The sequence below is a fragment of the Oryza glaberrima genome, chromosome 6 (genome assembly GCF_000147395.1).
Source record: "Oryza glaberrima chromosome 6, OglaRS2, whole genome shotgun sequence".
NCBI lineage: Eukaryota > Viridiplantae > Streptophyta > Magnoliopsida > Poales > Poaceae > Oryza > Oryza glaberrima.
Window position 1 is genome coordinate 6,854,074 of NC_068331.1, and position 26,619 is coordinate 6,880,692.

The following is a 26,619-nucleotide window of genomic DNA, read 5'->3' on the forward strand; positions in this document are numbered from 1 at the left end:
CTTGATAATTCAGCATCATAACAACGGCCATGCCTTGAGTTTTGTGGGGGGAATAATCATTTGGTATATGCTAAAACCTTTTAGTGTGAGCAACGGATCGAGATTACCTGCCGTATAGTAAGGTGGACTGCAATTTGGTTGTGACGTGGCACCTATCGTTCATCAGATGAAGCGATGGTTGTTAATGGATGTGACTACTTAACTTATACTTACTCCGCTTTATAATTGCTTCACTTTTTTTCTAGTCATTTTTTAAGTTTGACTAAATTTATAGAAAAATATAGTAATATTGTCAACTTAAAATAAACATATTATCAAAATATATTCGCTGTTAGATTTAATGAAACTAATTTGATATTTTTATATGTTGCTATTTTTTTTAAAAAAATAGTTAAACTAACAAAGTTTGACTAGGAAAAATGTTAAGCGACCTGTAGTATGAACGGAGGAAATAGTCACTGTAGTAATTGCACTTGATCTTGATTCATAATTTCATACTACTGGTGTAGTGCTAGGGAGAATTAACCGTAGTTATGATGCCAGTGACATACGATGTTTCAATGATGCTTTCCGCTTGAATTTAAAATTGACGGAATTAAAGTTTGAGATAATGTACAGAGCTATCATCGTTTCCTGTGATTATTTGTGGGACCCTTGTCTAAGCCGTGTCTTTTGTTTTATTTAAGGTACTTTATGAAAATCCTAAATTTTCCATTCTTCCTATTTCCAAAGGGTGATTGGAATTATTCGTTGGCCTAAAACTGCATATCTGTTGACGTAAAAAACACACATCAACCTGAGAGATCTGCTTAATTCTAGTGCAGGTCTAAAGGTTGGTGAGATGCGGGCGTGCCAGCCAGTTTGATCCTACAACTGACAATACATGTAAACAGTAGATCAAATAGCCGATCGGCTGATAAGCCGATGAAGTAATTTCAGTCGATGCCGATCGGCTGACAAACCGAAGGAATAATTCCAGCCGATGCCGATACCAGCCGTAGCAATAGGGTTTCGAGCTATCGGCTATATGTCCGATGTATATTCTGACACTTGATGTAAATACCAATATAAAGGCAATCGGTTGATGATGATGTAATAGAAAATAATATAATCAAGTAGAAACCAATCGGTTAATAATGATATGATAAATAAGCATCGATCCGAAGGTTAAAGCATACATCGGCTGGAGGTCCGATGTCGTTAAATCGACAAGATTAGATAAACAGTAAAATCTTTGTTGCGATCGGCTAAATCCAATACATATGCAATCCTTGTAAGCCGATGCAACGTCCAGATAACTCATCGGCTGAAACCCCGATGAAACTCTTATTGGCAATCAAGAAGCAGGTTAGAGATTATGGTTCTAAGCACGACTTAGTAGATCAAACTTAACTGATGTAGCACTAAGTATAAAAAGAAACATAATATCTATACAATCAAGTCCTTGACTAAGTTTTCAGGGTGGTAAATGTCTAAACTAATCTAATCTAGCAACACGATTTAGCCGATATCGGTAGAAACCCTAAAACGAGAAGCAACCGATAGAGCTAAATTGATATGCTAAGACTAGATTAACAGAGACATATGATAAATAGGTAGGCAAATATATCAGCCGAACCAGAGCAATTCAAGAGGTCGAATATACTGATGCAGCCTTGAACGACGCCAATGAAGCCAATACAATTACCAGGGCCGGTGGAACGTAGGACTTACCCCTTCGCTGGAGATCGAACTGAACCGATGCAGCTCCGCGTCAGGTGCCAAGTTCCGTCAGATGATAAGTAAAAACCTCGGTAAAGAGGGTTGCGATGCGCCAAGAATAGTTGTATTGATCTGTGAGATAGTTTACAATGACCCCGGGTGTACATATTTATACCCATAGGGGATACTAGTCTTTGTAGGACAAGAAAGAAACATTATTTAAAGATAAACGGAAAACCCAAAGTCCTTATAGGACACTAAGCACATTTTCCTAAAGATAAAAGGAAACTTAACAAAATACTCCTAATTAATAGATAACTTGCCATGCCGCATTCTCATTGAACTCGGTCACTTTTGGATAAACTTCATTTAATAGATTAATTTCCTTAACCGAATATAGCAGGAATCCGACTATTGGCGATGTGATAATTCTCTTAGGGGCTTACCAAATTTCACTGTTAACAATATCGAATCTTGAGTCAACGGTTATATAACTTTTCGTCATTTTTGGATGGAGATTCACAACTAGAATTCAATAATTTTGTGACCTTTTTATGTTGTGGGTGTCTTTAGTAGTTGGTGTGCTCATGTTTCTTTAGGCATGTGTGTTTATGTCTAGTTGAATTTGTGTAACAATTGGTAGTAACTCTTTGAGCAAAGGCCGAGATTCTATTCTGTAATCTAAAAAAATATGTGTAAACTGGCATTAGCATGAAAAATGTACAGATTTGAAGTATTGGATGCTAAGAGCATCTTGAGGAGAGTTGCTAAATGGCTCTCCAAGCTAAAACTTGGCAATTTTGTCCAAATCTAGCCTCCAAATGTCTTTCTAACTGGCTTGCTAAGCTATCTGCCTTACCCAAATTGCCGTGCTCAATGGCTAAATTTGGCCATGCTATTCAGCTGGCCATTTGTGGGCCCCACCCTGTCTCTCTCGCTTCTCTCTCTCCCGCACCACCGTGAGCACAACGTCGTCGGTGCCAGCTCCACATCCACGCGCAACGTCACCGCGGCCCCTCCCCCTCCACGAGAAGCCGTGACGCTAAAAGGAGCATCGTCGTCACCCCCTGCCTGCGAGCAGTTGTGCCGCCGCTTCGGCCGACATCCGCTGTGGCCATCGCCCCCGCCTGTGAGCAGTGACATCGGCGCTCCGTTCAACATCCACTTTGGCCGACACCATCATTGTTCGGAGTTCTCCCATACGGTGCACCCACCGCCTCTCCGTTCGTGGGGTTGCCACCTCTCAGTCCGCGGGATGTCGCCTATTCATGCCGCCGGAGCATGGACACCGCCTCCCGCCTGTTGGGTCGCCGATCACTGCCTCTTGTTGCTTGGTCGCTGCCGTCATCTCCCCGAGCCCGCCATCGCACTCCGCGGCGACCGATGGCAGTGCCATCACAGGGCCGAGGTCCACGAGCAGCAGACCTTCTTCCCCTGCCTCGTGGCCTCTTCGCTTCCGCGCACGCACGCACGCACAACGGCAGACGGGGATGGAGCCCGAGCAGCGGCAGCGCGCGCCGCCCCTTCCTTGCAGCAGCAGCGTCACTGCGCCCTTCCCTGTTGTTTATGCACCCTTGTCTGGAGCGGGAGAAGAGGGAGAGGAGAGGGGGAGAAAGAAGCGGAAGAAGGATAATAGAGACTGACATATGGGTTCTAGTGTCATAGACTCGAAATGTAGAGGGTAGATAGAGAGACTGTTGGAGTTTGACTTATCAAATCAGTTGGAGATGCTCTATGGTGGGCGATGAGCTCGGCAGCATCCGACGGAGCGTTCGTGGCGATGGACGAGGAACTCGACGACAACAGCGGCTTCTTCCTAATGATGGCGATGTCTTCGAGTCCCTTAACAGGTATACTTTTTTGTTCGCTCATCTCTCTCTCTCTCCATGTACCACACTTACATATTTGAAACCACCCCATTCTCTTTGTTTGGTTTAAATCCAACATGTAGGGTTGATACACTGTTCATAGGGTGCATTAGGTATAGTCTAAGAGCATCACCAACCGTACTTGTACATGTTACTCCATCCGTCCCAAAATATAACAACTTTTAGCTCTCAGGATTTGTCCCAAATTATAACAACTTCTCCACCAATATTATTTTCCCAATCAATCACAACCCTCCACCATTCACTTTTCTCGCCTACCTTCACTACTTATTTAATCACAACCCTTCACCACTCACTTCTACCTACTTTCTTAATAACCGTGTCAAACCCTAAAACTTCTTATATTATGGGACGGAGGGAGTACCAATATGGGATTTTGGGGACTTTTATTAAAAAGAAAATCAATCCAACGAATTCTCTACCCCCATGCCCCAATCCATGGATTCCCAATCCTGTGATTTTCGTTCTCCACATTTAGAAGAATTAGGTTTGGCTCCCAATCTCAGCATCCAGGTCATTGGTGAGCAGGAGGCCGAGCGCTGAGGGCTATTAGCAACGTGTGATCTTGTGGGAGGGAGGGACAAGCGTTGATTTCTGCTAGAAGTTTACTTGTAGGTCCATCTTTTAGTTTTAAGAATTTAATTTTATTCAATCATAAAAACTTTTAATGCATCAAGTTCTGTTTAAAATTCCATAACTAAAATTTTGGGAATAAAATTTTAAAATGTTGTTGGTGAATGGTGATGCTCTAAGGCTGCGTTCGTTCCAAATACATTGAGTTAGAAAGTACATTGTTTTTCGCGCGCACGCTTTCCAAACTACTAAACGGTGTGTTTTTTTAAAAAATTTTTATAGAAAAGTTGTTTTAAAAAATCATATTAATCCATTTTTAAAATTTATAGTAGTTTATACTCAATTAATCATACGCTAATGGATTACCTCATGTTACATATATTCCCAATCTTCTCAATCTCCTATCCCCAAACACACCATAAAAATACAACACCCGAGTAGTCAAAAAGAACCATGGAGTTTTGCAATATTCCTTCACCTTTTTTCGAGCCTCGAGAAAGTAAGATGGCGCCATCCTCAGTGGGTCCCATGTAACGGCCACTTCTCCACTGTATCCCCACTGTCTTCCGGGCCCACTCCCTGACCCCACGTCTTGGTAGGATGATAGGATGCCAGTCCAGTGGGCCCACTTACAGCCATGTCCCACTCGCGTATCCCCCACATGTCAGTCACCCTTCGTAGCAAGACGGGACAACAGTGGTTGCGCCACCAAATTTCGCACCCATGGCATCCGTCTCACCACACTGACATCTGGGTCCCACTTCTGCAGGACCCACATGGCATCGACATGGTCTCTCCCGACGCATGTGCACGCAGGGCTCCGCGAGAAACGGCACACGTCCCACTGTCAGGTGGGCCCACCTCGTCACGAGGCGGAGAGGGGTGGCAGTTGTGTAAAATCCTTCGCGGCCCCTCATGGAGTCACTGACAAGTGGGCCCCACGAAACTGCGTCCCCAATAAAACCCACGCGCCCCACGCCTCGCGTACCAAACGCCACACACGACGCCGTAACCGCCACTTTGGATTCCCCACTATGGACGCCGGCGGCGGAGGCCACGGCGGCGCCATGGCGGTGTCGGCGGCGGCGGCGGGGATGGACGAGGCGGACGCCGCCTTCTTCTCCCGCCGCGGGAACCGGTGCTGCTGCTTCTGGGGGCCGTGGGCGTCGTCGTCGTACTCCCGCGCCGGTGGCCCTGCGGCGGCGGCGGAGGAGGAGTGGTGGCACCGCGTCGGGGGAGGGGGAGGGGAGAGGCGGCGGTGGTGGCGGCGCGGGGTGGACGCGCTGATGAAGGTGCGGGAGTGGTCGGAGCTGGTGGCTGGGCCGCGGTGGAAGACCTTCATCCGGCGGTTCAGGCGCAGCCCACGGCACCACCACCACGGCGGAGGAGGCGGAGGCGGTGGCGGCGGGAGGAAGCTCAACTACGACCCGCTCAGCTACGCGCTCAACTTCGACGAGGGCCACGGCGGCGCGTGCAGCCCGGAGGGCGACTACGCCGGCTACCGCGACTTCTCCACCCGCTTCGTCGCGCCTCCGCCGCCCGCCGCCGCCTCCGCCAAATCCTCCATGGACTTCGGCGGCCGCGACGCGCCGCCGCTGTTCCACCACCCGCCGCCGCAGCAGCCACACCCTCACCCTCACCCGCCGTCTCCCTCCGCCGCGCGGGGCTGACGTCGCCGGCGCACCGACCGAATCTTTTTGTTATTGCTGGGCGGCGGAGGCGATAAGGGTGGACGTCATTTTCTCCCATTTGCTGCTGGTCGATGGTGTCCATAGAAGATGCGCTTGTTTTTGTTTGTATTTTTTTTGTTGCCTTTTTAAAATTTTGTTCACTGTAAATAAAAAAATAGAACTCTATCTATATATATATATATATGGATCAAATCTGTTACAACAGCAACAGAATTTCTGAACTTGTTCTTGCAAGCAAAAGGTGATACCAAATATCAAAAAAAAAAAAGAGGAGATGATGACAACGGAATGCATAGATATTTCTACTGTATTTATCTTCACTTTGACCACCTTTAGAACGGATGAAACTTATGGAAATTTTGGGTAATTCTCATGAAAAATTTGTAAGTTCTTGAGTCCAAAGAAACTCTTGGTTCATTTTTAAGATTCAGGTATAATTTAATTAGCTATGATATTTGAAGGTGTTCCGTCGGTGGGTATATAGCTGTTTGGATTGAATGGCCATGATACCCGTGAAAGGTTGATCTCGACGTTGCCGGCACGCTTAGTGCAATCACATCTCTGAAATCCGCATCGCCCCCGCATCTTTGATTAAGAATCCAAGAGGGCTTTGGCGCTTAATGATCTGATGAGGGAGGCTAGATTGGGATTCAGGTTTTGGACGATGACAGGTCAGTCTCGGAGTCCAACTCCTTGCCAACATTTACCCTGCCTGTTCGGCAGTCGGGTTGTGAGGGTTGTCTGCTCTCATCTCTGATGGTCCGAATTGAGAACGGTGATGTTTGCATTCGTTATTACTGGATGATTTGATGAATGTATCTCATCGAATTTGTCTGGTAATGTAAAATATTGAGAAATCTTTTTAAAAAAATTATATTTTTTTTCATTGGTTTTATAAGAATGTGCAGGTTTAGAAAGAATTGGTAAAATTATACCGTCATCCCGGAGTAAGGATGCAAACTTGCTGCCGCACGCGCGAGTTCGCCTGGATGGGCTGCGAACTCACTGCCGAATGATGCTAAATAAAGAAGTAATGGACAATTGATTAATTGCTAATAGCACTAATTAATTAATTAATTGATTAAAGCGACCATCACACGGCCACCTAGGGGTGGCAACGGGACGGGGTGGGGCCAGGTTGGTCAGGAGCGCCCCCACTTCCCGCATTCTCCCTCTAGCGCTAGCCTCGCAAAGCCAACTAGGTTGAAAACCTCGCTGGATTTTTCATATTTGGGTCCTTTTAAAAAACTTGTTTCGCAAATAGACCCCTGAAAAAACGTATCCCAGAAATAGTCCTTTTTGGCGCCAGCCTCTCTGGCGCCGTCCTCCTGCCACCGTGGCGCACGCGAACCGACGTGGCAGGAGGAGGGCGCCAGCCATGCTGGCGCCGCCCCAGGGAGGAGGGCGCCAGCATGGCTAGCGCCGCCGCCTCCATTCCTGTTTTTCTGTATGGAGTTGCAACGGTGCCATTCTTATTTTATTTTTTCGGATGTTTTTTCACACTCAGGATCACGATACAACCAACCAAAAAAAATTTAAACTCGAACTACCACTTAGCTAAGTCTGAAAATATCTAGCATACCACTTAGTCTACTTTGCACCTTCACTAAAATTAGACCATAACTCCTTTAGTAAAACACTTTGATCAGCATGTTAAACATAATGCACTCTACCACTATATGAAATTACTTAATCTAATTCAAAATATAACCACATGAAATGACATATATAAGTTAAACAGTACATAGAGATGCAATTTTTTATTTTTATTTCATTTTTTTGATATTTTTTCACACTTAAGAGAACATAGGAACCAACCGTATAAAAAATAAACTCAAACGGACAAAATATGTGACATGTAGAATTTTCCAAAACTCTACCGAAACGGACAAAATATGTCATCTATTAAAATAGGCGTAACTTTCTCATACGGATTTGGAATCAGGCAAATAATATATGCACGGACATCTACAGAAAAAGTTACATCCGATTCTCCCCCGCTTTGCCGGGTTCGGCGATATTAAAACCTCCAAATTCCGCTTGCAAGATTGTGTTTTCGAGGAGAGAAGTTTTTCGGTGGAGCTTTGGAAAATTCCACATGCCACATATTTCGTCCGTTTGAGTTTATTTTTTACATGGTTGGTTCCTGTGAGTTCCTAAGTGTGAAAAAAATATCAAAAAAATAAAATAAAAATAAAAAAGTTGCACATCTCTCTCCTCTGCACTAGTTCGGAGAGAGAGGAGAGGAGAGAAAAAATTCTACATGTCACATATTACGTCCATTTGAGTTCAATTTTTCTATGGTTGGTTCTTGTGTGTCCCTAAGCGTGAAAAAAATATCAAACAAATAAAACAAAAATAAAAAATTTCGGGGGGGGGGGGGGCGCCAGCCACTCTGGCGCACTTCCCCTAGCCACCTTAGCATCGCCCCGCCACGTCGGCAGGGGGACGGCGCCAAAGAGGCTGGCGCCGTCCTGTTGAACGACGGCGCCAGCCACTCTGGCGCCCCAAAAAGGACCATTTTTGGGATAAGTTTTTTAGGAGTTTATTTACGAAATAAGTTTTTTAAAAGGACCAAAATGTGAAAAATCCAGGAAAACCTCACCTGTCTCCGCTCCCGCATGGGACCTAGTGAGTGAGTGGAGCTCCGCACCACCCGACGATGAGGACGGTCGAAGGCAGAGAGTGGCGAGGACGCGCGGACTTCGGCGGGACATTGTCTGTAGGGCATCGGCCGTTAGCCGTCGCCAGTCAGCTAGGAGTAACGACGAGGGCTAGGGACGGCGAGCTCCGACAGAGCAGCATGCTACGAGCACGCCGGCCACCGGCTTGGGCAGCAACGAGGCAAGGAAGGTCGACAACTTGGGACAGCGAGGAGGGTCGACAACACGGTGGTTGGGGTTGGCAGCGCACCGGCGCCGTCGAGAATGGGGGTGATGGCGTGCCACGCTGCACCAAGTGCCTGACTCGCCTGTTGCATGGAGCAGCTTGGGCAGACGGCTAAATCACTGCCTCGCTACGAGCTGGAGAAAGGGCGGCGATAGGGGACAAATTAGGGTTGAGCTTTTATAGTCTTCTAACTAAATGGGCCTTGAAATTGGCTACTTATGACGTGTATAAGTGACACCTCATGTCCCCATGGGTTACCCACGGGTCAATCCCATTCCCCACCCCATCCCCTTAATTTTGTGGGGGCGCCACCCCGCTCACCCGCGGGTGGGAATTTCCACCTGGCCCGTTGGGTCGGGAACCCGGCCCCAACAGGAATATGGCCACCCCTACGACCGCCGCACACGAGTTTGCACCCGCACATTTTTCTCCGCGCAAACTCGTGATGAGTTCACGCACTCACCATACGAACTCGCTATAAATTCGCACCCCCTCCCCTCCCTCGACGATAATGGTATGCTTCAGCCAATTCTTTCTAAACGTGCATTTCCTGTAAAAACCGATGAAAACAAGATATATTTTCAAAAATAAAATAATTCAAATATTAGAGGTGCTCCTTAGCAAGGCCTTTTCTTGACATGGTATAAATGCCACGCTCAATACACACAGGCGCACACTCGCCCCTGTAATACACATAGACAAACACATATTGAGATAAACAAAGTTAATACAGACATCTTGATATCGTTAAGTACATTGTGAACCACTAATTAAATAATTACTTGTAAATGCGAGAAGACTAGTTTAACTAAGGAGTATTTGTATGTTCCTCTCAAACGTAAGTTGCATTTTGAGTTAGAATTTTAAATGAAGTTACCTTTGAACATAACAACACACGAAATTATTTTAGAATTTTCTTTTATGATCATCTGCATAGAAATACCACGATATAAGAAAGGGGAGGACAACATCTGTTTATTATTATTTTTCTATAAACAACATTTTAGGAGAGTAGGAGACCGATAGCCCCATTTACTTTTTGAGCTGCTCCGTAAAGGGGCCGAAGAAAGAGAAGCCAGAGTATCAGTTAATAATTAATTGCTGTACTAACTATATTGTCGCTCCTAATGGTAAGGTTAAGATTAGTACTGATAAAATAATCAAGAACATCGATAGGCCGATACAATTTCAACATGGATTTGACAATGAACAAATCAGAGTATCAGTTAATACTTAATAGGCACCATAAAAATATGAAAGAAACTTAAAAATAGCCATCTTATCAGTTGCACCTAATTTGATGAATTCTTGGTGCATGGGACCAGCCAATCAGCCAAACTTTGCTGGACATACAATTCGACGGCGAGTGCTGCAGCAAAAATTTTCATCAGCTTAAACAATCTGATCATTGTGTGTTAATGCCAGCCAAAACCTACAATGTCCAAAGTAATTGCCACTTGTATTCATAACAACAGTGTCATGTAAAGTTGATGTTGACTCTCTGACAACAGTGCGATGAATCAATGAAAGCCAACGAGACAGAAAAAAAAAACCGGACCACTTACCTGATCTTGACATGAATATTCAATCGCAAGGCTCCAGCAGTCCATCTTGTCCGTTCCAATCACGCCCGAAACTGGCCTTAGGACACGAACAGGTGCATGTGAGAAAAACCAAAGTAGGTAGTCCTCAGGGCCTCAAGGTAGCGTCCAACAATTTTCACATAGAGAACAGTATATCGTACCAACTCAGCGTCGTCTGATCTTCACCGGTAGGAACTGAAGATTGTTGACCCTGAGTCTGAGTGAGACTTGGACACTGCTTGAAATAAAAAGAACCTCTGTGGTTTGTCCTGAATCTGGAAATGGAGATCTGAAGAATCACAAAAACAACTGTTTCAGATGTCAGAACAAACAATTACTATTTCAGATCTGGTTGTTAACAATAATGAGTTGGCTAGCTCAGCATTAGTTAATGGCTGAAATAGCTGTATATTTGTCTACCTGGTATAGTAAGAATTTGTAAGCATGTATGCAACTATATGTCAGATCTCAATGCAAACTGCTTAACTTCAGTACGCTACCTGTTTAATTAGTGGAGGCATGAGAGTATGGCACTTCTCATTTGCTTTATGATTAAAAATAACAAAAGGATGAAGGAACACAAAATATGACACCGAATTCCACTTCACTAAGCACCTTTATATTTTTTTTCTTCTCTTATCAGGATACTGCACCGTGACAACTCTAGGATCCACTCAGCTTGGTCACCATACCCACCAGGCCACCTACACAAGGTGCAATAAGCAGAGCATAATTTTCAGTTAGTTATCAACTCTTACAGGAATGACACCTTTAAGCAGAGTCTGCCAACAAAGGTAGGACACACCAAAGGCAAAAGTGCCACCTCCTGTTCACCAACTTTTCAGTTATCATAACAACAATTTGGGCCTACGTTGTACCTTACATTTGACAGAGAAGAAATAAGATTAATAGAAGTTGCAAAACTATGAAAGAGAGGAATGGAAACTAGTGTTATCATAATCTGAATTTTCACGAAATCTAGCTGCCCAGTCTTTTGCTTTCTATCATGATGAAGAAAATTGTCTTTCCTTCTTTTTCTGTGTGAGTAAAAAGATTGTTGAAAGAGAGGATGAAAAATCCAAAAAGCGCTCAAAGGAAAAGATATGAGAAAGGTAACAGATGACTGACTAAAGGAAAAAGAAATATGCTTAGTTTGAATATAAATCATTAAAGTCATTGATACAAGAATGCAGGCCAATCATGAGAAGTTCCTGCAGATTTCAATCACTGCGCATCGGAAGGACAAAAGTAGCCACAGAAAAGAAGGAAATACAAGGAATCTATCACCCATTGGCATGAATTCAGGTTGTAGGAAGTATCAATCATGACTTTACTTAATTAATTTATGGCAAGCTAAAACAAGAATTAATCATTTAGTGTTACTCTTATTCTGAATTATAAAATGCAGTCTTCAATACTTGACAATTTATGGGAATGAGGATGCTCAGGCACATATCAATGATTTAGCTAAAGTGTACAATTTATTACCGCAAAAAAGGTAGTAGAATGAGACTGAAGGAAATATGTGCATTATAAGAAACCAATCAGGAAAATTAGTTCGATACAAAAAGGAAGCTGTCAAATTATAAGAAACTGATCAGGAAAGAAAGTAGTTAGATACAAGATTTTAGACCTATTTACCTGTGGGAACTTCCAAATTATTTCCAAGCACAACTAAACGTGACGGCAATTTATTTTGCTAAGTACTAGTTACTTATAATCAACATTATAATGGTAATATGGGGATTATTTCAATAATCAACATTATGGAAACATACACAAAACTTAAAGTACTACATAGTAACGAATAGAAAATTTTACTGCAACCCATGCCAAACATAGGTATTAAGGGTTTAGATCATTGCCCATTTAAGGCTATTTCAAACCCCTATACCTACTCCTGCCTCAATTGTTGCAGCTGCAGCCTCCACGTACATCCTTCCTGTTTGTCGACACCAAAAAAACATCTCCGTTCTTACGCCACATTTTAGCAGTCTCTTAATATGTTCGCAGAAGCTGCCAAACTGAAAGAAAAAAAACCTAGATCGAAGAAAAAAAACCTAGATCAAATAACCACAAACGTCAATAAATTACGGTGATTTATTGATCATTTGTTCCATCTGATGCATGACAACCTTCAATACAACAACTGAAACTTAAAAAATAAACAGTTAGTATGCCCTAAAATTCATTAATGAGTCCACAAGGAGCAGTATTGAATCAAAACCTAGTACTATTTTCTTTCCATACATAGCTATGAATATCAAGACTCGGGGAATTTAGATATTGATGGCAACTCCAATTTGATCAATAATACAAGGAGAGCTGCAAGTATATTATGAGTGCCAAACCAGCAAGCACCAGAAATCAACCATCCTAAGCTACCGCAATACTCAGTGGCACGGCTATGAGAAATTATCGCTCCATGGGATCAATGCATTCCAATCAAACTCAGCACAAAGCAATCAGACTGAAAAAAGTCAAGATAACTATAGGTAAGAGATTAAGTGAGCAGCACCAACAAGAGAAAAGATTAGCCACTATCATAATACAGACTACAGTCACATATTTGATGTATCCCCAATGCCACCTCTCTTCATCCATGGAAGGCTCCCTGCTTCCGAACATTCATCTGAGCCAGTAGGTAGCTTGCCCTTCAGATTAGACCACTGCCAAATCTTCGACACAGAGAAGCTCTCCCCTTTGTTCCGTGCGCATATCTTCTTCCCCTCCATGATCTCAGCATTGACAGAGCTTAACCCTGTCGGCCTTGCCCTCGTCACACCGCCGCCGCCATTTCTAATTCGGTCTGGCTGGAGAGACACCCTGAGCTCTGAGGTCCCTAGAACATACTGGTAAGTCCCCATTGAGAAGCATCTCCTTGCATCCAAGCTGCTGCTGCTGCTCTCCCCTTCCTCTCTCCTCAAGACAGCACCATTGGCATTGCCGATGCCACCGCCTTCGACAGCGCCCTGGGTCCCGACATTCTTGAACTTCCCAAGCCTCACAGGGAACACCCTCTTCTCAGTCCCTGGCGTCTGCATCCCCTCCGTAGCCTTGTGCCCGGGATATCCGAATCCGTTATCGCAATCTTCAGACAGCCTCCCTTCTTCCAACCCCTCATCGAAATCAAACATCGGATTGTTCTCCGTGAGCCCAGGGACAAAGAGCACCCCGCGGCAGAGCGGGCAGGTGGAGTTGGACAGCAGCCATGTGTCGATGCAATGCAGGTGGAAGGCGTGCCCGCACAGCGGCAGCAGCCGGAGGCGGTCCTCGGCGTCGAACTCGCACAGGCACACCGCGCAGTCGAAGGGCTCCTTGTCGCCGTCGCCGCCGCCGCCCACGACGATCTCCCGGTAGGCGAACACCGGCAGCGCGTCGATGAACGCCTGGTCCAGCCCGGAGTCGTGAAGGTGGAACAGCTGCTGCAGCTGCCGCTGCAGCGCCGCGTCCCCTCCTCCCCCCGCGTCATCCCCGGCGGCCGACCGCGACACCCCGGCCGCCGCACCCCCTCCTCCTCCGCGGCGATGCTGCTTCTTCATGAGTAGCCGCACCAGGAGGTGGAGCAAGCCGGAGATGAAGAACACCACCGCGAGAATCACGATGATGAACAGCACCGCGGGGCTAATCTTCCCCCCGCCGCCGCCCCCACTCGTCGTAGCCTGCAGCTGCGGCAGCGCGGGCGGCGGAGGAGCCACCCCGGCATACGGAATAGCGTCCCTGACGACGAGCTCCCCACGAAGGCGGCGCGGGGCCGCGGCGGAGGATCCGGCGGACGAAGCGAAGGCCACTTCAACCATGGCTCCACCTCCTCCTCCTACACGCTCGGTCCGGGAGAGCGCCTCCATCACCACCACCCCCGCATCTCATCTCATCTCATCTCATCCGATTCCCCCCAACGATGCTGGTCTGTACAGCAACAGGAGACCACCCCCGCCGCCGCCACCGCCGACGAAATCACGAAGGGAACAGCAACTCTCCGGCGAATCAGTGGCGGTGGCGCGAGCGAAGCCGCGGGGTGGTGGTGGTGGGAGCGCACGAGGTCGGGGAGGAGGAAAAAAGGCGAACGCGACGGCGCGGCGGTGGTGGAGAAGGAGGAGGAGGCCGCGTGATGTGATGCGATGCGATGCGGTGGCTTTGGGTTTTGTGTGCGGGCGGTCGCTTTCGGCCGCAGCGCTGGTTGGAGTGGGTTCGTTCGCACGCGCACTGAGCCGCTGACAGGTCGAGGTCGCGGTCGCGGTCGCGGCCTCGCGGGGGAGCCGTCGTTTGTGCGGAGGCGTTGGAGGCTCGGGTCGTCTGCTCGTTGACCCCGGCGGTTGCGCCAGCTGTGTGTGGCTGTGGCCAAGTCATTTTCCTTGCGTGTTGGCGAGGGATGCAGAATGACGGCACCGGCGGTTGTTGGGTTGATTAGCTTCACATCGCATGTCACACCGGATGCCAATAGATATCGAATGATACATAATTTTTTCTTAAGTTCTTTAATAGCAGTTTTTTTTTGTTTTTTTACATCGATTAGATTAGCATGAAGGTGCAAATAATGATCGAACTTTGGGTTTATAGACTTATCATGGAGTATTGATAAGGGTTTGTTATCATGAAACATCATAACCCTTGACACTCAAGTTAGGTTTCATACGTAGGGGCGGATGAAGAGTGATAATTAATGATATGATTAACGGTGGATAATGCCAAAATAGACAGGAGGCGGGAAAATGGTACGTTTTGTTGCATTTATAAATTTGAGATTATTGTTAGTTCCAAAACTATTTTCATCCACATCGAACGAAAGGATATAAATGCCACATAACTTATCGTTTACTTGTTTCCATAAAAAATGTGGTGCTACTTCTACCAAATTTAAAAAAAAATGTACTCCCTCCATTAAGTTTGATCATCATAATTTGGCCTGACATAGAGGCCAAGGACAAGAAACACACTTATCATCTTCCTAATCTACTACCAGCCCAATGCATGCATGACGATCACGGTGGGGCTTTAGAGGAGTGCTCCCGAGACGTCCGCGCAGTGGTTAGGGCTGATTAATTTTATATGCAAACTGAAACAACCAACGCGTCGGACAAGACGCACCAGCCCGGCGATTGCAAATGTGACGATCAAACTTGAAAAACCGGTTTTTATAAATACGGTGATCAAACTTGAATAGAGGGAGTATGAGCCAAAGAAGTTATGACGATATCCTAACCCTAGGGATACCCTAAAGCTTATCTAAGTGTAACTTGAGTAGTGTCTAATGTAACTAAAGAGACGTGTACTCTAACTTGATAGAATAGGAGTATGCAATCACTTAGTTGAGAGGGCCAATCGGTTTATATAAATTCATTAACCATTCAAAAAATAGTTTGGGATTTTACTGTTAGCAAATAAGGCCATGCTTTGCTTTTGTCTCTGAAGCTAATTTTGAATTCTTTTATATATGGTTCAATTTTAATTAAAACTTTATGGGGGCATGTTATCTTTTTACACAACTCTCATTCTATGATAGTTGAGAAAATAAACAAAAATGTGTTGAAAATTATTCTTAAAAATCAAAAATCAAATTCAAAATTAAATTAGTCAATCTTCAACGGTTGATGAGAAAGAGCATCACAACCTAGGAGAAGGGAGAGGAGAAAAGGAGGAGGTGAAGGAGGAGCATGACGAGCCAAGTGGGAGTAAGGCCTTATTTAGTTCTCAATTTTTTTTCCCAAAACATCACATCAAATCTTTAGACACATATATGAAACATTAAATATAGGTAAAAAGAAAAAACTAATTGCATAGTTTGCATAAAAATCGCGAGACGAATCTTTTGAGCCTAATGATAGATTAATTAGACTTAATAAATTCGTCTCGCGGTTTCCAGGCGAGTTATGAAATTAATTTTTTTCATTCGTGTCCGAAAAACCCTTCCAACATCATGTCAAACGTCCGATGTGACACCAACAAAGTTTTTTTCGCGAACTAATCACACCCAAACAAAAATGAGCGAAACCTGATGAAGACCAATCACTCTAGACCCAACGCTGCCCTGTTGTCCACCCAATGCAAAGTTGCAAACGCCCCAGAATCCATTTTGACTTCGCCTCACTCGCTCACCTCTGCCCGAAAAAGGTCGAAAGCTCCAAAATCCAAACTCGTGAGTGAAAAGGCCAACAGTACTTCCACAGTTCACATCAGAGACGGAGGCTCAAAAAAAAAAAAAAGACCTGCATCCGGCAGGCCGGCACCCATACAGTGGCGACCATTGTACTCCATTGCTGAATATAGGCAGCACAGCAGCAGCAGCTCGCTCGGTTCTGGCCTGTGTCGCGAAAAAGGCGTGTGTCCTTGCGACCTGCGCAGGCAGCCGGCACGGTCGCGGACAAGAGACAACGGGACAACACAACGCCTCGCCCTCGCCCTCGCCTACCCGTCGCTCCGTGGGGGCATGTGGCCACGCCGCCGGACAATGTCTTTTGGTGCGACTGCGCCGAGGGCGTCCGTCGTCTCGTCTGCACGGCGACAGCGGCCTGGTTTGCGTCGGTTAGCCTCATCCTCTCGTCGGTTCCCCGCGGTGAGCGTTGTGGCCGTGCAGGACTGCAGGTGCAGTGCCCCGCATCCTTTCGCACGGCACGCCTGTAGGATGGGGGTTGATGAGCACTTGCTGAGCCAGATTTGGGAGTCGGTTGAACGCCGCCTGTGAACTCCAATCTCTAAATTTAACTTTGAGAGCTGGTTCTAAAACAACGTAAACTCAGCTCTATTTGTGTTACTTTTCTTTTTGGTGAAGTTAAAATTGTTTAAAGATGCTCCAGCTAAAAGAAAGTGTGGTCCTCCAAAAAAAAAAAGTGGCGCATCGGCATACCGGGATAGGTGCAGCAGCGGCCGGGCCAGAAAAATATCAATCTAATCTAATATCAGTATGCTCATTTAGTCATTTTGGCATGCAGTTTTGTAAACTAGACTTGAAACCGAAACCCACCCTACGAAACCGTTTGAGATGAGGTTACCGCCATCCCACAATTTGACGGTTACCATGATAACTGCGCGATACACTATGGTTTAAAAAACTGAAAAGGTTATCACACGTGATAACCACGCGATACTCAATCGGTTTTGTAAACCTTGCCTTGCATATGACTAGGAGGCCGATTGGTGTGTTTAGTTCACGCCAAAATTGAAAGTTTGTTTGAAATTGGAACGATGTGACGGAAATGTTGAAAGTTTATGTGTGTAGGAAAGTTTTGATGTAATGGAAAAGTTAGAAGTTTGAAGAAAAAGTTTGGAACTAAACTCGGCGTCAAGCTAAAAAGGCAAAACTTCATTCATGTGTGCAATGCAGGTAAAATAAATGCAAGCGTGCCATGCCAAACATTTGACCATACTCCCTCCGCCCTGCGTACTTATAAAGTAAATCGTTTAGGACAATGTTTTAAGTCAAACATTAGGAATATAAATCATAAATAACTCTCTCAATAACTTGAGATTTGAAAATATAAAAATTATATGAATAGATTTGTCTTGAAAAGTACTTTCATAAAAGTATAATACTTTTATAAAAGTATACATATATCACTTTTCAATAAATATTTTTTTAGAAACAAATTAAAGTTGTGTTTTGAAGACCGTGTCGCTGCTCAAAACAGCTTCCTTTACGAGTTATTCCACAACCACAAGACTCCAGTTCTAATGTTCTGCCGGGAGAAGCAAAGGACAGCATAACTATTTTTCTTCTGCGCCGACCACAATATATATTAAATAAACCGTAAGTGATAATTCCACAATGGCAGTCACCACTTCCCAAATCAAATCGTCCCCTTGCGCGAGCAAATGTCATCACGTAAGGATACATGTCCACTGTTTGCGATCAGTTGCGCAAGAACGCCAAGGCCAAGCCCTGAACACTGTATAGACCGAGATGAATCTCACACGTTTGTACAGCCCAATCATGATTGTATTTGAAGTAGTGAGAATGTGGGCCTCCCATTGTTCACTTCCTAAGCTGAACGAATCCATTCTCGGTTAGGTACTCCACAAATTCATCTATTAGGTAGGGCCAAGCACCTTCTTCGTCGTAGTTGGATAACTGTGGATCGATCGTCTGCGATAACAGAACACATATTTAGTATTCACAAAGGGGCATCAATAGACCTTTGATGCAGAAATTATCAAAAGATCAAAGGAGGCAGATCACAAAACTACCTAGGTACCTAACAATGACAATCTAAGCGAACCAGATAACATGTCTCATTCTGTGATTCACCTAAAAGAGTTTGTCTGTCACTGATTCATAGTCAACCATCTGACACAAACAAGACTTGCTTCCTTGCATATTTACCCAGAAAGAAAGGAGGGATTAACAGTGGTACCTTGACAAATTCCAACAGTTGAGACCATGTGTCCCTAGAAATGGCTTTATTATGCCTCACCTGAAATTTGAAGGATTTAAATTAGCAAAGTATCATGAAACCACTAAGTTTTTGAAATAGCAAGATGCTCTGAAAATGGAAGTACATGGAACCACCTTTGAGGCATACCTGTAAAAACTGGCACCAATGGTCGATAAGGGGCCAGTGCCTTTCAGCAAAGAGCAACTGCCACATTCCAAGAGCAGTCTCCAGTCCGAGAGATTTTTGACCCTGTAAGATCAAGAGCATATTTCAGGAAAATAAACATAGGGAACATCAGGATCACAGGATGATGTTTATGAACAAAAAATGTTGTCCTGCTGCAAATAAAGACAAGGGTTCTGAAACAAATATTCTTCAACTGAGGCTAACCTTTTCCCTAGCCCAAGCAAAAGCAAAGTTGTATATCTCACGGAATTTATCTGAGTGAGGAAAGAGTAACCACACAGATTAGATATCAAATAAAAGATGGCATTGAATTCCTTCCATACACATTCTATTTCAGTTCCTTCATATTGGTCACAAATTGTAAACTAAAATGTAGTGTTACTTCAACATAGAGAAAATCCAACTTCACACAAAGAAAACACATACGGTCATCTTTTATCTCAGCCCGTAAAGATGGCAATTTCTCACGGAGCTTTTCAATTGAATCCACCCTGCAAATACCACCCGGGATATATGAAAAAACTATATCTAAGAAACACTCAATAGTTTGATCAATTACATAGACACCATGATTGAAAATGGCACTCACCCAATTGACTGCAGTCCACCAATGAATTCCTGGCGAGTAAATTCACACATTGTGGCAGCTTTCATGTGCCATGATATGACAAGCTGTTAACAACAAAAATCAGTGGTCGTGTTAATTTAAATAAATAGAATAACAGATCTCTGAAGCTGTGGGTTTCTTTGGAATATATCAAATCTCAAATAGAACTATAAATCCAGATAAAGCGTAGAGCTAGGTTACAAACGAAAATGGAAGTGACAGTTAGACCAGAAGAAGCTAAAATGCATACCATAACAATATCCTGGGGATCCACCTGAAAATCAAAACAAAGCATACATCTTATAAACTGATAATGACTTAATATGATGGATCCATGATATAATATAATAACAAAATGCATACATTGGAACACATATCCCTTAACAAAATAATATTTCGCAAGTTAAAAAAACACTATTTTTTTCTCAAAAACGCAGGATAGCTGTGTTTCATTTTGTTAAGAATAAAACAAAGGTATATACAAGGAAAAGAGAGAGAAAAACACCTCCCACAAAGAGGAAAAGCTCGACCCAAAAAGAAGTGCAATAAATTGCCTAATTCCTCACAGGATGCAGATGCTCACATGCATACATGGTAAATGGTAGTTGCAAATTCTGGAGCAATGTTTATTTGTCAGAGACTACCACAGTTTGATTAGCCAACAGGCAAGCTAAATCTGGTAATAACTTATTAAAAACCGCCTGAACATCAAACGTAGAAAAACACAGTGAAATAAAATCCATCTCTTCCTCGCCAGTGAGATATAGTTGGTACCCAAAAAAAGCTGCAGCTATTAACAAATGAGAGCCATTCCAATATAAGAGTTGTACATAGCAACTCATTGACTAAGTATCGCCTAGACATGCCTGCATATGGAAATCAAACAAGAAAATACGAAATGAGATCGGGAAGATAAATAGCTGTTTCTTACCTGAAGATCAGTGCAAAACTGAGATACACCTTCCACCATGATCATATCAACATCAGGTTCTGAAAAATAAATTATACCACCTTGAATCATAGGCTAAAGCATTGCAACAGGAGAAGAAAAACATATGTTTCCATAAAGCTAAGAAGAAAAAAAGGTTTGCTGACGGCACATATGAAACAATACATGTAAAGAAATTTATGGAATTTAAACACAATAGCTAGTTAAGGCAATGAAGATCAATACCTTTGTATCTGTTGTACAGATCTTCAAGATGCCGAGAGTTCGTTAGAGAAATTTGTGGTTGGCTGTAGAAAAAATCAAAAGCTCCTTCCAAGTGCCAATCACTAGCTTTCAGGGCCTGAAGGGCGACCTTCTCACTGCATAAGTTAACAAATGTACTTAATGAGTTACTGGTTTCAAATAACAGCGAAAAGGCTTGCTAAAATTATTGTGATTTTACTACCTTGCTGGTTTGTCAACAACAAAGCAAACAAGCAGCATAACTGAAAAAGACTATACTCTAGAATTCACTAACATATTCGCAAGTGGTGTTTTACATTACTGGAGGCACCATTTATTTTGTAGACTAAAATAGTGGCATGATGAGCATAACAACTTGCAATTTCACTTTACCTTATTCTAACTAATACATGTGGCGGTGAACACCCTGTAGCTAAGCTCATAAGCTATCACACGAATGGTGGTGTCATTTTTTTCCCCGGATCCATCACCGCTAACTAGGGCAACTAATTTCAGCCTAAGGCCAAAACAACCAGTTAACAGTAACTTGGCTGCAACAAACACATTCTAATCCGATATTTTCAGAAGCTCAGAGATAGTTTGACATCAACAGTGACAACCTAAGATGGCCGTACAATGAATTGAACTAACAAATCGCCACCGATTTCCAATCCTAAGAATACCGCAGGCCGTACAATGAATCGAACTAACAAATCACCACCGATTTCCAGTCCTATTAACACCGCAGGTCTAAAGTTGGGGAGCAAATAAATGATCCCACCCACCTCGCACCAGTTATGGTCATGAACTGCTGCACCTTGTCGCGGCTTCCTCTCCCCAGCTTATGCTGCAAACACAAAAAAACCAACCTTCAAAAAGAAGTTTCTCAAAAAGAACCGGATCAAACAAAATCCCGCAGCTCTCACCCAAAATTGCATCGCCAAACCGACGAATCGAACAATGGACAGAACAGCAAAGGCTCAAATTATCGCACGCACACCGATTTCAAACACACACAACCCCCAGAAAAAAAAAATCACAAATGGGTCGAAACGAATCGCGAAGAGACGCGGAATCGAGACGGGGGGCGAGGTGAGGTACTAACCATCTTCGATCGGAACGGGTGGCGAGCTCGGGGTAGGGTAGGGGGGGAGAGGAAGGGGGTGGGCGAGCGCGAGGGCTAGGGTTTCGCGGGCGTTGGGCTCCTCCTGCTCTTCTTCCTTCCTTCCTCCCTCGCCTGGCTGGCTTTGCTACCCCTCGCTTTCTTTTTTAGTTTTCTATTTTTTTTCCACACATATATTATTTCTTTTTTCCATCCCTATCGCGTCCAGGGTGGCTAGTGGCTACGCAAGCGACGACTTGTCGAGCGGAATGACCGGAAAGCCCTCCTCTCCAGTCTGTGTGTGAGTCACTGCTCACTGCTGAGTGGTGACTAGTACTGTATCAGAGGGTAGAATGACCAAAATGTCCTCGCCTCCAGCCTCGGCTGCACAGCTGCAGTCGACTCGTGTAAGCTCAGCTCGAGAGCTTCGACTTGACAAACGAGTTACTCCGTTCCTGTAACACATTTTGAATCCTGTAAAGATAAAAATAAATATAAAGATTAAGTATTTCACGTAAGACAATATGATAATAATGTGTGATTAATTGAGATTTAATTATTACAAACTTGTAAAATGGATTAATCTGATATTTTAGAACAACTTTCATATAGAAAGTTTTCGCACGAAATACACCGTTTAGCAATTTAAAAAGTGTGTCACGAATATTCAATACTTTATCCACTCTTTATAGTGGAAACGAACTGAGCCTTATTATTTAAATCTATTAACATGAAGGAAGTAAAAAAGACTAGCTCAGTTTAGCGAGCTAGCTTCAGCATGCTCGTGAACCTTGCCTTCTGCTCGCCGCGCGCCGCGGGGGGGGGGGGGGGGGGGGGGGGCGAAGATTGTCAGTATCGAGATACGTACCTAGTATCAAGGATGTTTAGATACTTTCTTGACAACTGTCAAATCTAGGATCGTTTACGGTGGTATCACACCACTATCAACATAAGAAGTGTAGTATCGTTAGAATCATACTAAAATTGAACTAAAAAAATCGAAACTATCAATGTTAAACAAAATTGTTAGCGCTATTATACCGCTGGTGGTAGAGAGAAGGGTGGTCGGCAGGAGCGCTCCACCGACAGAGAGGGAGAGGTCGACGGCGAGATCTAGCACGCAGAGCTCGGTGTTGGTGTCGCCATGGAGTGCACAAACTCGGTGTCGGTTTGGGCTTGGCTCATTTGACATACGAGCCAAGACAAGCCCGAGCAGTATTTCCAGCCCTATTGTCTCTAGTGTGGCGAGGATATGATTACAATGGGACATGTCCGGTGAAAACCATCAAATAAGTAAAAACCTGTGAAAACCATATCTAAAAGTTTTGTAAATTCATAAAAAAATACTAGAGATAGGTATAAGCATGAAATACATTCATACCAAAATTTAAGTCCAAACTCAACTTCATTTGATAGAAACAAAAATGAAAATTTTTTTGTGAATAGTGTTATGTTACAATTCACCTCAAATTTGTATTTTTTTTCTCTCAAATAAAGTTGAGTTTTAAGTTGAGATTTGGTATGAATGTATTTCATGCCTATACCTATCTCTAATATTTTTTATGACATTATAAAACTTTTAGATATGAATTTAACAGGTTTTCACTTATTTGATGGTTTCACTATATATTCCCCCATGATTACAAGGGCTAAATAGATCAGAGCTAGCTGTTCATGACAGGTGGACAGAAATCCCAGCCCACTTTGAATCCAGCCTAATAGGACGGGGTTTGGGCTTGAGAGTGGAGAACCAGCAATTCTTTGAGGAATAAGTTTATCCGAGGTCCCTTAACTTTACACCGAATCCGATTTTTGTCCTTCAACCCCAAAACCAGACACAATACGTCCCTAAACTGTCAAAACCAGTACAAATTAGGTCTCTTGGCGGTTTATAAGACGGTTTTGGCTGACGTGGCGCTTACGTGGCTGGTTTGACTAGATTTTTGTCCCACGTGGTATTGACGTGGCGTTTACGTGGCAATTCTACTCCGGAAAAATAATAAAAACCATAGGCCCACATATCAATTAAAAAATAATTTTAAAAAGGTGGGGCCCACGTGGGCCCCATAAGTCTATCTCCTTCCATCTCCTCTCAGTCTCTCTCTCCTTCACGGGGAGCGGACGGGCAGGTGGGGGGCGAAGCGCACGGGCGGCTCCTTCGACGGCAGCGGCCGCAGCCGCTGCGTCACGGGCGACTGCGTGCTCCGCCTCCGGCGAGCCGCCCACCACGCTGCCCGAGTACACGGCTACACGCTCGGCTCCTGACCCGGCGCCGGCGACGACTTCCTCGACCTGTCGCTCGTCGACGGGTTCAACGTGCCGCCGTGCCGGTGAGCTTCCAGACGACCAACGGCGGCGGTGCCGTGGACATCACGGCGAGGTACGTGCCTCCCCGAGCTCCGTGTCCCAGGCGGCAGGCGGCTGCGCCAGTGCGTGCGGCAAGTTCGGCGCGGCGACACCAACTGCTGCCGGGGCCAGTTCGAGGCTTCGAGCACGTCTGCCCTGTTGCCGTTGGCAGACACGGTAGCTAGCTGGATGAACAAAAGAAGACTTGCTACATGCACAAAGCTAACTAACCGGTACACTTGCTCCACTAGCTCATGCAGGACATGCAAGTACTAGCATAGCACAAAGCCAAGCCATAGCTAACTACTATCTCTATATTTTAATGTATGACACCATTTAACGTTTGACTATTCGTCTTATTTAAAAAATTTATGTAATTATCATTTATTTTATTATGACTTGATTTGTCATCATATGTTCTTTAAGCATTTCATATTTGCACAAAAAATTTGAATAAAACGAATAGTCAAATATTGATCGAAAAGTCAACGGCGTCATACATTAAAATACGGAGGGAGTACTATCTAATTTACCGATCCTTGCAAGCCACTAACACGAACATATCACATTTGGTAGCACCAGCATGCAACCAGGTCTAACACATGATGTGTTTCAAAAACTAAACAAGCACTCAAGGTTCCTATGCAACAAGATTAGTCCTAACATGCCCGCCGACGAGCTACTCCATGTTCTTCAGGGGGCTATGCCCTGACGCCTACAGCTACGCCAAGGACGACTAGACCAGCACCTTCACCTGCCCCACCGGCACCAACTACCGCGTGGACTTCTGCCCGCCGACGAGTGGCGTGACGGCCGGCGACGACGACGGTGTGCGTGGCCACGGCCTCCCGCGGCTGAGCTGCCGAATTTGTTCAGCCGCGGCGGTGGTCCTCCTCCCGCCGCAGGCCACGGCCTCCCGCGGCTGAGCTGCCGGATTTGTGCATCCGTGGCGAGAGTCATGATCCTCCTCCCGTCGCCGTTCACGGCCTCAAGAGGAGCATCCTGGCGGAGGTGTACGCCGCAGCACATGCCGAGCCGCCGCCGCCAGAGCTCGGACAGCCCGCCTCGCTCGCCTGCTCCGCCGCCCACCTGCCCGTCCGCTCCCAGGAAGGAGAGAGAGAGAGAGGGGAGAGGGAACAGGGAAGAAGAGAGGAGTGAGAAGGCAGGAGTGAGGCTGACATGTGGAGTCCACGTGGGTCCCATCATTTTTTTATTATTATTTTTGAACCTGACATGTGGGCCCATGGTTTTTATTATTTTTTCGAGGTAGAATTGCCACGTAAGCGCCACGTCAGCCAAAACCGCCTACCAAACCTCCGAGGGATCTCGTTTGTACCGGTTTTGACAGTTTAGGGACCGGTTATATCTGGTTTTGGGGTTCAAGGAGGAAAATCGGATTCGATGTAAAGTTAAGGGACCTCAGATGAACTTCCATTCTTTGAAACGTGTCATAGAAAGGCTTTAGAATAATGTACAAAAATGATGTTAAATAAGCACTGCAACAATTTATATAATGGTTTGATAGGGTTTCTATTGAGTATTGTAATAGAGAAGCAAATTAGATAGCTCATAAATTGGTAAGGCCTGCTTTTTTTTTCTCAAAAAATTCATGTATATGGATTGATGAACCCCTAACTTTATTATGAACATGCTAATGAATGATGTAACTATATTTTCGTATTGATAAAGATAGTCGAATGGCATCCCCTCACCCTCCAAAAAAAATGATATTAAATGAAAATTGGTCCCCCTGTTGACCAGGCCGGGCTCAGCTTGTCATGTCTTGGATCGATCCGTGGTTCTTTTTAGCCCCAAAAATCCACTGGACAGTTTCAACTAAGGTCGATTAATGGAACAGTCTACGTTATCTCCCTCAACTATTGCTCTTGGTCGAATTGCTTTCCCAACCACAAAACCAGGTATATCGCATCCTTCAACATTGAACATAAGTATACATTGACTCTTTTGATGGTTTGTTAAGCGGCTTATACTGACGTGGCAGATTCATGGTCAAACGCACTAACGTGTAACACATGGAACCACATGTAAATGATAAAGAAAGAATAAACACTGTAGGACCTACGTGTCAACTCCCACTCTTCTTCTCCCATCTCTTACTTTCCCCAACCAAGCCAAGCGGGACGGTGGTGGCCGGTGAGCCCCTCTGTAGGTACACCTCTCGGTCATGGCACCATGCCGACTAGACGTCAGGGTGCAGGCACAACGAGTTGCGACTGTCTAGCCTCAGCTCCGTGTCCACGTGCACATGCCCCTCCCGCACGATCACATGCGATTCCCCTGGCACGCACATCGCCATGTCACCAGCGTTCACCACACAGAGCATGTTGACGCCGCGCTAGTTCTGAAGATGGTCGATGAACACGCGGTTGTCGATGTTCGGGTCGTTGAAGGACACCACGGCAATGGGCAATGGTAGCCGGTGATGATCCGTGATGTCACGTTCCGTATCCGTGGCTAGGCAAGCGTGAAGCTCGTTGGCGGCGAGGACAGC

General features: G+C 44.8%; 3 protein-coding genes and 1 pseudogene across 3 annotated transcripts; 2 read left to right on the forward strand and 2 right to left on the reverse strand.

Annotated features, from left to right (window-relative positions):
- Nucleotides 1–5,134: 5,134 nt before the first annotated feature.
- LOC127776015 (uncharacterized) lies at nucleotides 5,135–6,241 on the forward strand. The gene has a single exon (XM_052302338.1). The coding sequence runs from the start codon at nucleotides 5,198–5,200 to the stop codon at nucleotides 5,831–5,833; it is 636 nt and encodes a 211-aa protein (XP_052158298.1). The 5' UTR covers nucleotides 5,135–5,197; the 3' UTR covers nucleotides 5,834–6,241.
- A 6,493-nt stretch (nucleotides 6,242–12,734) lies between these two features.
- On the reverse strand, nucleotides 12,735–14,491 carry LOC127776008 (RING-H2 finger protein ATL46-like). The gene has a single exon (XM_052302332.1). It carries the CDS (start codon nucleotides 14,172–14,174, stop codon nucleotides 12,888–12,890), a length of 1,287 nt encoding a protein of 428 aa, XP_052158292.1. The 5' UTR covers nucleotides 14,175–14,491; the 3' UTR covers nucleotides 12,735–12,887.
- A 3,539-nt stretch (nucleotides 14,492–18,030) lies between these two features.
- Nucleotides 18,031–21,937, reverse strand: LOC127776012 (uncharacterized). The gene is made up of 11 exons (XM_052302335.1): nucleotides 21,765–21,937; nucleotides 21,445–21,506; nucleotides 20,663–20,796; nucleotides 20,420–20,478; nucleotides 19,739–19,762; nucleotides 19,471–19,553; nucleotides 19,308–19,372; nucleotides 19,086–19,135; nucleotides 18,843–18,944; nucleotides 18,675–18,734; nucleotides 18,031–18,406 (listed from the first exon to the last, which is right to left on the reverse strand). The coding sequence occupies exons 1-11, from the start codon at nucleotides 21,765–21,767 to the stop codon at nucleotides 18,296–18,298; spliced, it is 753 nt and encodes a 250-aa protein (XP_052158295.1). The 5' UTR covers nucleotides 21,768–21,937; the 3' UTR covers nucleotides 18,031–18,295.
- Nucleotides 21,938–22,905: 968 nt separating this feature from the next.
- LOC127776344 (pathogenesis-related thaumatin-like protein 3.7) lies at nucleotides 22,906–24,502 on the forward strand (annotated as a pseudogene).
- The last annotated feature ends 2,117 nt before the right edge of the window (nucleotides 24,503–26,619 follow it).

Coding starts and splice junctions, on each gene's coding strand:
- LOC127776015 (XM_052302338.1), top strand. CDS start 5,198: ATGGACGCCGGCGGCGGAGGCCACGGCGGCGCCATGGCGGTGTCGGCG.
- LOC127776008 (XM_052302332.1), bottom strand. CDS start 14,174: ATGGAGGCGCTCTCCCGGACCGAGCGTGTAGGAGGAGGAGGTGGAGCC.
- LOC127776012 (XM_052302335.1), bottom strand. Junction 19,373..19,470: donor GGTGGACTGCAGTCAATTGG/GTGAGTGCCATT, acceptor TGGTATTTGCAG/GGTGGATTCAATTGAAAAGC. Junction 18,407..18,674: donor AACTGTTGGAATTTGTCAAG/GTACCACTGTTA, acceptor CTGTTATCGCAG/ACGATCGATCCACAGTTATC.